The sequence below is a fragment of the Passer domesticus genome, chromosome 4, assembly GCF_036417665.1.
Source record: "Passer domesticus isolate bPasDom1 chromosome 4, bPasDom1.hap1, whole genome shotgun sequence".
NCBI lineage: Eukaryota > Metazoa > Chordata > Aves > Passeriformes > Passeridae > Passer > Passer domesticus.
In genome coordinates, this window is record NC_087477.1 from 73,433,535 (window position 1) to 73,446,043 (window position 12,509).

General features: G+C 42.9%; 1 protein-coding gene and 1 long non-coding RNA gene across 3 annotated transcripts in view; one reads left to right on the forward strand and one right to left on the reverse strand.

Annotated features, from left to right (window-relative positions):
- Positions 1-7,412, reverse strand: part of LOC135299558 (uncharacterized) — a 20,902-nt gene extending 13,490 nt beyond the window's left edge. Inside the window, exons 1-3 of one of the 2 annotated variants that reach the window (XR_010361524.1) lie at positions 7,292-7,412; positions 5,765-5,828; positions 1,957-2,049 (exon numbers count right to left, since the gene is read on the reverse strand). This is a non-coding gene — a long non-coding RNA (uncharacterized LOC135299558). The remainder of the gene's footprint in view (positions 1-1,956; positions 2,050-5,764; positions 5,829-7,291) is intronic. The other variant, XR_010361525.1, reaches the window with a different exon arrangement.
- The window catches only part of HTRA3 (HtrA serine peptidase 3), a 25,318-nt gene continuing 19,906 nt past the window's right edge, over positions 7,098-12,509 (forward strand). The window contains exon 1 of the mRNA XM_064418782.1: positions 7,098-7,785. Within this exon, the coding sequence (XP_064274852.1) occupies positions 7,362-7,785 (424 nt within the window). The 5' untranslated portion in view covers positions 7,098-7,361. The remainder of the gene's footprint in view (positions 7,786-12,509) is intronic.

Consider the following 12,509-nt stretch of genomic DNA (forward strand, 5'->3'; position numbering starts at 1 on the left):
ATGGAAAACAGAAGAAGGCTGATTTTCGGGATGTTTTAGAAAATATGCATAGTTATGTACTGAATACAGAGTGATACTAATAATTATAGTACAAAGGAAGCAAGTTGGGTTAATACATGGAATCTGCATTTCTAAAAGAGTAACTAACTTACTCTTTTAAAAATAAGTCTTTTCTTACTTGCTGAACAGAATTTAATGTAATGCAGTTAGTATAGCTCTATTCACAGTATATCCTCCTCTTGGCAAGATTCTCTAATCTTGCCAATCCTTCCAGGAGATAATACATGCCATCTGGAGGAAATGTTTCTCTTTCCCCCACCCTCCCATCTGTTATATATTTCTCTTAGATCTCCCCACCCTCAGCACTTTATCCTCTGATCATCCCTAGACCTCAGACTCTAGCTATACAACCATTTTCACTTTCAGTCTCACTGTATTTCTCTTTGGTTTTGCCTTGTGGTTTTACCACACTACTGAAAATCTTAGTCTGTAGTAGTCTTAGTGGAATCCTCCTTCATCCCTAATTCCAATCTGTCTCTTTCTTTCTTTAATCTTGAAAGTGTGAGTGGGCTCCCTGAACTTATTTAAAGACTTCTGCTATCCAGTCATATACCCTTTAATCAGGCTGATTGCCTGCATTATGGTGACACAATCAGAAATAAAGTAGGATGGGAGTTCAAGATTCTGCCTTTCCAAAACAGGACCTGTTCGTTCTAGAGTAATTTCTGAACAAAAACTACATAAGCTGTCTTATAAGCAAGGTCTTTATATATAGAGATCCCACATATTGTCCACAAACTCAGTTCCAGTCCTTTGCTATCTTTATACTTAAAAATACACTTTACACTGAAGACAATCTTTGTAGTACCAGTCCTAAAATTTCCTAGCAGCATATTGAGTTTTTTTCTTCTTGAGCTACCCTAGTGAATACAAATAACAGATTGTTACTCTCTTTCAGCACCCTTTTACATATTTGAATACTTTTATCATGTCCCTTTTATGTCTTCTTTTGTCCTAGACTAAACAATTTCAGCTCTAAAGTTTAGCTTTAAGTCATATTTCTAAAGGTCTAATGATTTTACACTCTTGTGGATTTTCTCCAACGGATTCATGTACTGCTTTTTAAGCAGAAAATGCAAATCTAGGCACCGAATTCCAAATGAGACCTTACAGCAGTGAGGAAAGAGGAAACAGGAAAGGTAAGGTGGTGGGGTCTCTCATAAGCTTGCAGACTTACATGGAGAACTGTACTGAGCCAGTCAGTTTCACTACTGGATTGCTCATTACTTGTGCCAAAGTGTAGCACTCTGCTCTTTTTGAATTGCATATTTTTTACCAGAAACACTTCTCCATTTAAAGAAATAATTGTAAATTTCAATTTTTCTATTCTTTTGTCTGGCACACAGCTGAAGGAACCATAACAGCAGGGTTCAAGGTGTGCTCCTACGGGAACATCCAACATAATTTGTGATTGACTTTGAAGGACTGATGACTATTTGGACAGCAGAATACCAAGAAGTTGTGCATTGCGAAGTTTTACCCAGGTTTTAATTTCACCGTTTGCTCACAAAAATATGACCAAAGATATTAGTAATATTAGTATGTAATTATGTGACACCCACAGCTTTTACACAGTCTACAATACCTATTATTCTATTGTAGATGAAATTAGGCTTGTGAGACAAGGTATGATCTTAATCATAATATCTGTTTATTACTTTATGGTCTTCTGAAGATGATTTTATTTAATAAGATGATTTTATTTTTACTGTTCTGAAGACGATTTTTTTTATTATAAGATAATTTTATTTTTACTGTACTGTGAACCACTCTTCTAGGTTGATTTTGGCAGTTCATTAAGAGCATCCTGAGGTGAAACATATTGGCCCAGCCAACTAGAAAACATCTAAAAGTGACTCCTTTAACTCATTCCTTAGAAATTAGAAATTAAGTCACCTTTAATGCACTGTATCCTTTTTGATGAGCAGGATGTTGCAGGACATGTATATTCACAGGGATACATCAGCTGGGATTAAGTTATTTGAAGTTCTAGGCAGTTGTTCAGCAGCAAAGCAGCAGAAAGAAACAAAACAAAACACTTACAAACAAAACAAAACAAAACACTTACGCTTGTGTTTTCCTTCAATTCACAGTAACCATTTATGACAAGAATAAGGAGTTTCTATGACTCACATCCATTTCCATGTGGCTGCTGGTTCCACAAATTCGAATCACATACACACAAATGAATGAGTTAGAGCAAATGCAACATGTCTTGTCTGAAGAACCCACAAAAGTTTGACTTGAAGGAGATTCCTCTTTCTTTCAGATAGCCCTTCCATACTGAGCTGACAGTAGCTGGTGTCACCACTCTCCCTTTGGAGGCCAGCAAGAGGTAATGATCAATATATCAGTATTTTTAAAGAACTACAAACTTCAGTATTCTGCTGAGCAGTGACTCTGCCTTAGGTCTGCTGAGCCCCCTCAAGCCCCCTCAGCAGCCACATGAGCTTGCACAGTGCAGCAAGGAGAGGGGGCTGCAAAGCAGGAAACCTGCACTCCTAGGTGGTTTTGGTCTTTCCCGTCTTTTGGCTTCTGCAAAACACCAAAAGTTTCTAAAACTATATAAGAAACAGAATTTGCCAGTGTAGATAGGATATTTACCTGCAATATCAAAACACCAAAGCCAAGTCCCTGTTATTGGACAGAATGACCAGAGAATTGAAATTGTCTCCTACCGCTCAGGAAAAAAGCCTGAAATTTTGCTACTTGTATTTTATGGAGAGAAAAAACAAAGGGGTCTTTTCTTTCCTTCTTTCCTTCTCAATTCCTCCCTGTTCAAACACATATTTTGACCTGCCCTTGTCTCTCTATAAACACCCTCACACATCAAACAGCTCTTCAAAACACAAATCCTATTGCTTTCTTCCTCTAGACACCTTTCATTTTTATGAATCAGTATTTTCCAATAAAAAAACAGATTCTTATTTTGTTCCTAAACACCTGCTTAAAAATACACTTATCTTTTGACTGCAGAATAACTTAATAATAAAGTTTGACATACAATTCCCTCTTTCACAGCTACAACAAAGCCTCTTAAGACTGTGGCAAAATTTATAGCTTATGATTTCTAGGCCAGTTCTGTTATTAACAGTCTCAATTTCCTTTCCTTAAACATGCTAACACAAACTGTTCTTTTGGCTGGAAAGTGAGTGAAGAAGAGAGCAGGCTGTGGCATTTCCTTCAGATCATCCTGTCTCTGTGCCAAAAACATACCTTTTTTCTCCTGCACCAAATCCAATGAGTTCAGAATAGCTGAATACATGTCAGAGGAGGAAAAGCTCTGGATTTTTTACTTTGCTTTCAGTATACTTTCAGAGCATTTCTTGAATAGCCTTTTGGATTCATTAGCATTTCAAAAGATTATTTATTGGCAACAGTTTCAGGCAGAACACAAAAAAGAAAAATGACCTCTGCTTTTCAATTACTCTTAGGGGATGGAGGAAAGAGAAAGAAATTTTCCTTAAAGGTATATTTCTAGGGCACAGCTTGCCTGGCTTATGAAGACAGCTGAGAAAGTTCTCACTTTGTTTGAACTGATGTGTTTGTGAAAGTCTTATTTCTCCTCCCACTTCTTCTTTTCTTCTGCAGTGTCCAGTCTTGAAAACAAACTGACAGATGTTCTCTTGGATCAGCTTGTAAGACTTGCAATGTCAGGAGTGCAAACAGACTTTTGCTGTTTAGTCCAGGAAATGAGATGCAGACAATCTGATAAATAAACAGTGTTTATTACTCCAGCTTAAAGTGTGCTTTGGATTTCTTTTCAAAATACTCCTACGAGGAAGTGAGGATGAATATTAAACATGTGCTCCTAATTTAGAGACCTCAATGGCAAGGTCAGAGGGTCTTTAATTTACACAATTTGTATAGTTAGGTTACAACAGCAGTGAGTGTTTCTGATCGTTAACCATACTAAAGAAACAACAAGAAACTTGAATAACATAGAAATTCACTCCAAAGAAACTTAGATGAAACCAAGATGAATTAGAATAATAGGATTTAGGACTGTGTGTGAATTGGAATGTATTGTGACTTTTATAACTAAGAGACACACAGAGATGTAAAGAGATGGCACATAATTACCCAGTATGGATTGGGACAAGACAGAGTGGAAAATATTCATCTACTCAAGCAGTTAAGTATGCATTTTAATGGTTATGGGCTCATAAATTTAGATAGATATCATTCAAATGGAACTTCCATTATCAGCATCATCTAGATCCCCAGAACAGCACTAGAGCATGGTTTAACTTTTAATTCTGTGTAATGTCATGTGCCACCCTATTTCTCTGTCACAGCTATGTGGCCTACAGAGCACAGAAGAGCCCAGCATCCATGGCTCTGATGACACATATGCTGCCAGGCACAAGAAGGAACAGCCAGGGACCTGCCCTGCATGTATGCCAGGAGATGCAAACAAGCAAGCACAAAAGGACAATTAACTTCATAAAAGGGCAACGAGATTTTCTTTCCTATTGCAAGAAAGAAAAGAGAAGAGTTCAGAATGCAGTAGGTGAGTTTTTTAGCTAAGTCTTGATATTCTTTTAAGGACATGGTGGCTGCATGCTCTGCTGTCCTTTGGACTTGCAAAAACACAATTTGGCCCTCAAGAGAGAAAACAGAGACCCACTGAGTCACCAGTAACATTTGCTGCATCGCTTTGGATTTGTCTTGAGGCACCTCCCTTCCCTTCCAGCTCTGCAGTAAAGCATCATTTCCACCAGACAGAGGTGATTCAGAACCCATGAAATGCTCGTTTTTCCAAGTCATCGAGAATGGTTACTGAATGAGTTACCATTTAAACAGCTTTTAGTGCCACATTTGAATTCTGAACAAATTCAAATTCTAGTGAAAGGTGTTCAACAAGTGTCATCGAGCCAAGAAACTTTACTCACTGCTCCCAAGAGGAACACACCCAATACTTGTTGTGAGTTTCATTTTTATACCTAACCTTACTCTCTGCATCACTCTCTTTTTTTGGAAGAAAGACTTTTGGGGGGAAAAGTATCCCATACTATGTCTATGTTTATCAGAGACAAATAATTTCATCTGTTATATTTTGGCTGCAAGACGTCAGTTAGCGAAAACATCTTTCAGATTTATTTAATTTTTGAATCCTAAATGAATGAGATGCAGACAGATAAGCTAATTGTAAAAGATTCTGTAAACTCATTTTATATGCCAAACTCTCTCCAATGAAGGTGGCTGTATTTACCTGTTGATATTCACCCTGTTTTCTTATATTGTGTTTGCAGTCTCCAAGTGTGACTACGAAGATAACAACAGGAATCCAGCATATGAAATTTCATATATGAAATAGTCTGTCCAAAACAGTCCAACACTAGGAACAGCAGTACCTCACAGACTATTTTGTGTTTACTACTTTATAATTTGAAACATTGTTCCCAACCTCTTCCTTGTAACTTTCATTGCAAATAACAAAAATATTCACCTTACACACACACAGTGCTCTTGGTTCCTCCAGATCCATGTTTCAGGCCAAACACTTTTCACTTTTATTAGTTTATTTCCTTAAAGAGAAAGTTTATATCAAAACACCGACATCTCTCATATTTTAGATATTGTGCTATAAAGTCATCTAGGTAAACCTTACCTTTTCAAAGTGTGGAAAAATGTATGGTATAGCAAAATCTTACAGTTTTCTTATCACAAGACATGCCATATCTTCAGCTATGATGTATACCTTTTTTTTTGTCATAAGTGAGACTGCTGCTGCTTGGAAAATCCAGGCTTGGACAACTCTGCCCCTATAACAGAGGGAACAACAAAACACTAACTCACTAACTGTAGTGGGGGGTTCTGGCTGCTGCCCAGTGCATTCAAGAGGTCCTTAATTAGAACACAGCAGGGTGATTCCAACCCTATAGCCTGAGGCAGCTCAGTGAATTGTGCCTACTTAAACCTAGTTCACAGGATCCCATCAGAAGGCCTGAGGTAGAACCTTGCAGGACTTCATGAGTTTTATCCCTTGTGTGAAAAAGAGGGAAAGGGGAACTGCAGGCAGAAGTCAAGGCTGGATGTGTCATACCCAGAAAGCAAGACTTCCAAAGTTTGGTATAGGCTCTGGGTGAGCTAGGTCAGACATCCTTTTTCTGAAGTCAGCTTAACTTTTTTGATAGCCAGCTCAACCCATACTTGGATTAATTAATTTGAAAGTTATGTCTAGTAAAAGCTGTGATTACCTTAGAGCAGAAGTGAGTTACTTTCTTGATAAAGATGGCACGCATGGACAGGATTTACTCTGCGTGTTGTGAAGATTGTGGAGGTGACCAGTTGACAGAGCTCAACAACAGATGCACTCTTCCACCTGATAGTCTGACTGAATACGTTTAATAATAGAATGAAACACCCTAAACCTCAAATATTAAGTCTTTGGCAATACTTCCAATTACTATTATAGAGTGCCAAATCTATTGTTGAAGCAAATGACGGTGGGGAGCCCAGCAGATCTGCTTTGGCAGCTGGAAAGTGTCTCGTACAACGTGCCACGCAGAACAAGTGGCTACAAGGACTGTGTTCAGCTACTTGTGTCTCTGCTCCGACACCTGCAAAGAGGGATTCGTGTCCAAGAGCGCGTTTAACATTACGGCAGAGACCAAACTAAGAGGCCAAACTTGATTACCCTGCGGTGGCAGTGGCGACAAACGCCCTTATTGCTGCTGACATTAAAGACAAGCATGAGGGAAGGCAAAGCGGCTGCCGGCTTTCTTCCCCTGAGCTCACAGGGGCCACAGCCGCCCAGATGAAACAGATTCCGCTCTGTTTGTGCCACGTCGGGCACCCACGGCCCCTGGTGTCCAGCGGACGGCACAGCCCGCCTCACGCCGGGCTCTCCCCGTTCGGGGCGGTGATTTACCCGCAGTGCCCAGATGAGGGGAGCGGACCCTCCCCGCTCTGTCCGTCCGTCCCGCCTGGGGTGGAGCCTGCCCGCCCGGGGCTGCGGGCTGCTGGAGGCGGCGGGCCCGTCCCACATAAAACCCTGCCGCGCTGCCGCCGCCTTCCCACCGCCTGCCGCTCCGCCTGCCCCCGGCGCTCCGTGCCATGGCTCGGCGCCTCAGCCCGGCCAGCTGAGTCCTGGGAGCCGCCGCGTCCAGCGGGGACCGAGCCGGCCGTGACTCCGCGGCCCTGTCTCCGGCCTGCTGCCCTCCGCCCGCTGTCCTGCCCGAGTGTGCCTAAATCCCGCCTTCCCCTTCCCTCGCCGCGATCGCACCTTCCCGCCTCCTGCCCCGGGGCCGGCCGGGCTCGCACGCCGCGCTCCGCCGCCGCTGTCCCCGCCGAGGATGCGGGTGTCGCTGCTGAGCCCGCTGCTCCTGCTGTCCCTCAGCGCCGGCCCGCACGCCGCGGAGCTCCAGCTCGGCCGCGCCAAGTGCCCGGCCCGCTGCGATGTCTCCACGTGCCCCAGCCCCAGCTGCCCCAGCGGGTACGTCCCCGACCGCTGCGGCTGCTGCCTCATCTGCGCCGCGGGCGAGGGGGACTCCTGCGGCCGCAAGGAGGACCCGCCCTGCGGGGACAGCCTCGACTGCCGCTACCCCATGGGCAAGCGCTTCGCCAAGGGCGTCTGCCAGTGCAAGCTCAGCGCCCAGGTGTGCGGCAGCGACGGCCGGACCTACGACAACATCTGCCAGCTGAAGGCGGTGAGCCGCAAGGCGCTGCAGCACGGGCTGCCCGCCGTCGCCCAGGTCCAGAAGGGAGCCTGTGAATCGGGTAGGAGCATGGTGGGACCTGGGGGGGGGGGGGGGGGGTGGGATACCTGGCTTCCAGGGTAAAGTAATGATTTTCTGTGGCCCGGGAAGACTGGGTGCTTCTAGGGACTCTAAAAACCTCCAGGGATATGGCAGCTCACTCAGCTGCTAATGACACCTGTGGTATGCGGAATGGATGCTCAGGTGCTTTCCGAGCAGCAGGACTGCTGGCTGCTCAGCGTGGGCTCGGGCTGGCTTTGGGAAGGGTTCCCCCAGACCGGCAGCACGGCTGTGGTGATGCCTCGCCGAGGTGCGGGTGCCGCCGCAGCGCTCCTGGGACAGGAGGCGGGCGTGCTCTCCAGAAGGGAGCGGGGTGGGCGGAGGTGGCTCGGCTGCCAGGCCGGGACAGCAGCCACGTCCTCAGCCGTGGCCTTTTCTGCAGGCAGGACAGCGGCACCAGCCTGCTCCCTCCGGCCGGGGCCACCTTCGCTCCCGGGGGTGGCATCCCCCGTGCAGGATGCACAGCTGACCCGCGGCAGCACAGCCCGCACAAACAGCGGGACACGGGAATGTCCCAGCTCCGGGAGCTCCCTGGGGCACTTCGGGTGTTAATCACATTGTCCCGACAGGCGAATCAGAAAACGCCTCTAAAAGCCCATCAGGGCAGAGAGATCAGCCACCTAAAGCATAGTCTTTTGCCTGGTTTGCGTTCTTCACCGAAGGGTTTTGTAGTCTTGTAGAGCCCTAAGTAGGGGGGAAAAAAAAGGCCTGAGAACCTTCTTTATAGTGTAAAATATTGATACTCAGGCTATCAAATCGTCTTGTGGTTGTAGTAAAGTGTCGAGGCCTTTGCTCACATCCTGTGATATGCTATGAGACACAACTTCAGGGTTGGTGATTTAACTTTGGAAAGTTTAGTAATCTCTTAAGCTAGTAATTTCATTTTAGTATTAAATATGTCTCTTTATGGAAGTGTTAATGCTGGCAGTATCTTTCCACATGCTTACTGAGATATGATTTTAAGGGTTTGCTTCTGCTACATTTCCCATAGAGTTCCTGAAAAGAGAGAAGTGCTATGCTTAATGGAGTTTTCAAACATGCATTAGTGTTTCCATGATGTCAGGTAAACCACTAACCATCCTGTTTATTCATAGCAAACTGGCCAAAATGATTGGGAGGATTCAGAAGGAAAAGGGGTACTGTTGTAGCCTTTCTGTGAATAGGGGGCCTTTCATATATATTCATAGCTTTGGAAAGGGTAAACCAGTTCAGTGTGGCAGGAGAGTCAAATGATGTTCTTGGAGTTCCTTTCAGAGTATCTCGTCAGAGCCAAGAATTGTTTCAGATAGCAGCCTGAAGCTGCATTGTTCCATCTCTCCAGTGTTGTGTAGTTTTAAATTGTTTTTTGCCTGTACCTTTCCACATCAGCATCTGTTAACTTCAGTACTCCTAAAACTTGGTTGAAACTAATCCACATGAAATAATCAAAATGTTTAACCAAAATGAGTGAACTAGCCTGCAACTGGGAGCTTGGTGAGTGCTTGGCTTTTGGTATATATGACATTTTCCTTAAGGAATCCTCCTGAATCTAATGGAAATAGGCTTAGGAATTTGTAGCTGTGAGGCAGAAGAGCTTTTTTTAAAAGCAACTATTTTAGTGTTCACTTTATTTTGGCTTTATTTTTTTTTTTGTCTCAGAAAACCTCAGCTTAGATGAAGCATCTGGTTCTCTGTTAAGATTTAATTTTTTTTATTCAGAACTGCAGCTGCACAAACTGAAGCTCAAAGAAACCGAGTGTCTTGCCCAAGGTCAGGCTGAGTTGGTGGTTGAGCCAGGAATAGGACTCAATTATGGGGTTTTTTTGTTTGTTTTGGGATTTTTTTGTCTGTTTTTTAACAATAACATGCAATGGCTGTAATGAGAGGCTTGGAAGAAAGTTGACAGTTTAAAATTGCTGTCAAATTTCTTTCTCCTGTTCTTGCCTGGCCTCAGATGACTCAGAGTTTGAAGGGATAAGCTAGTTATGAAGTAAATGCAGTTTTACTTAAGCATCCATTTATTAAAACTATCTCAGATAACAGAAACTTCACACAGTATGACTAGGGCCCTATTTAGATCATACACAGACCCAGGGTGGCTCCTGAAATGTCTGCTGCTCTCCTTTCTCAGTTGCTTGTGTTGATGCTGAGTTGGATTCTGGCTGTGATAAACCCAGACAGACTGAGAAACTTAGCCATGATTTCCTGGTGACAGCAGGGATGCATGAAACATGGGTAGTAAAGGGTGAAGGAAGGAAGGATTGAGGTGTCCAGGGCTACTGAGTGATAATTGAAAAGTTAACAGAATTTGAAATGGTTTTTTCCTTGTTGAAGTCCTGGATTGGGTTGAAAAGCACCATGCCAAATTGCAAGTTCTACACACAGTGGACCAAACTGTGTGTGCACTGCATGGAGGTCCAGGAGCTGCATAACTGGTGCTCTGCAGTGTGCCAGTGCCCAGGGGCTTCTCAGAGATACTAACAGGAGCAGTCTGCAGAAATCCTGAGCAGAGCTAAACTCCCTGCTACCAATACTGGGGTTTTTAAAAACTTTTTTTCAACACCAGATACCTTTATATATGGGAATATATTGTGAAGCAGCTAGGGTTTGTTTTTTTTTTTGCCCTCTGTCACCTACTGTGATAACAACAAGCTATTACAAGCTGGCACGTAAGTAATGGAAGAAATACTTTTGGAGGACAACTTTTGTAATCAAAGATTTATTCTTACAGACCCTGCTTCTCAGGGCAGCAAGTGTAAGCTTTAACAACGCCACATATCAATCAACAAAGATGTCAGACATCTCACTCAAGGGATTCACTTGGTCGCCTGCCATCTACACTCAATCTACTTGTTTCTTGAACAAAGGATTGGCTTTGATCTCTCAGTACAACTTAGTACAGTTAAATTCCCTGCAAGGTTAATTTGCAAATAGCTTCTGTGAAGAGAGTTTAAATGGCAAAAGATTTGTATTTTCTTACCTAAGACATGGAAGCTTTTTTTTTTTTTTAATGCAAGTGCTCTTTTTCAGTGGAACTAGGAAAATTAAAAGCTTAATTAGAAAACCTTTGAGGCTGGACTTGACAATCACCTGTTAACCTGAATTCACTCTCAGAAAGGGGTCATGATGTTAAGACTCACCCAAGTCTGTCAGATCTTTGCAAGATATGAGCCTAAAACACATTTTTGAAACACAGTTAATTCAAAAGTCATTGCACACAGGTGTTTGGAGTGTGCCTTTACATAACACTGAAGATAGAGAGGAACAGCTGAGTGTATGATTATGTGAATTTCTGAGAAGTTGGCCCAGTAAGGGATAGAAGTCTCCTGCTGGTGTTATTGCCATCAAAGCCTTAAAGCTGCCTGCAGCTGTATTTAGGGAAATGTACTGCAAGGTATTAGCTGGAAACACAAACTTTGGTCACATTCCTGTACTGCTTGTTTTCCTTCTGCCTGAGTTGCTTTGAGTTAGTGCAGGTGAAGATGGATAGTGTGCAGTATTTGGTGTACAATTCAGAGCAGAGCACTTCACTGTTTTGTAAAGGATAGGAAAAGGATATTCTTGTTGTACCTCCTCACAGGAGGGTCACTTAGAAGGGAGGGATACCAAGCATACAAAGTCAGTGTGGTGTCTGCTAGGAGGCTTGTGCCAGTCTGTCTGTCTGGCCCTTGTGATTGCTGCATTGCACAAGAAAGCCACTTTGGTGTTGGTTCACCAAATTGTTTTCATCTGTGCACGGTAGACATCCATTGTATAAACAAATTGCCTGAACCATAATGTGGCATTAAACTCACCAAGGCTTTATGGTCAGTGCACAGCTATGCAACTTGATCTTAATGCTGAATTCATCAGAAAAGCTGCCCATGAACCTATGTTTCCAGCAGATGTTTCTGTTTTTTAAGCAAGAGACATTATAATCTTTTATTTGTCTTTCATTTCTTTCCATGAAAGCACAGTAGGGACAGTGTTTATCCCTGGTGATCAGATCTGCCAGGTTGCAGTCCTCCCTTAGACATAATAATTTTGCTGAATGCACAGATCTTTTCTGAAGCTGGTTTTAAAAGGGGGATGGGGAAACAACCTTAAAAGAATGAGTTTCCCAGGCTCACAAATTCTTAATGAATATAAAATTGTGGATTTTAATGCAATGTATTGTCTTTAAGAAAGCAGTGAATGTGATTTGATTTAATTCTACAGGGACTAAGTTGGCAGATATTCAGAAATGTTCAGTCTTTTGCAAATGTAAATTGGTCTGGTTTTATTGTCTTCAGTGGGATTATAATGATTATTTCTGCTGAATTTTTTTCCAGTTCTCTTCCTACTAGGTTAACTCTACACATTTATTGGCATTGTTCTTGGTTTGCAGCAGTGTTAATGAGATTGGAATGGGTCTGTTGTCTCTGCAAGAAAGTAAATAAACCACTGTTAAATGGACCCATAGCCTGTAGATAACATCACTATCCAGGAAAAGTCTTAAACTGATAATAAGCCTACTCCTACCTGAAAGGCACTTAGCTTTAGCCATTTAAATTCAGTGTAGTTGGAGTCCATAAAATTGGAAGCATAAGATCATATTTTAGAAAATAGGCTGAAAATCTTTAGTTCCAGTTTATGCACTTACATTGAAATCTGAATTTTGAGGGGAGCTGGAGACCAGAAGATCTAATCACTTAGTTGAAATGATAGGCTCAAAGTTCAAGGCTGATG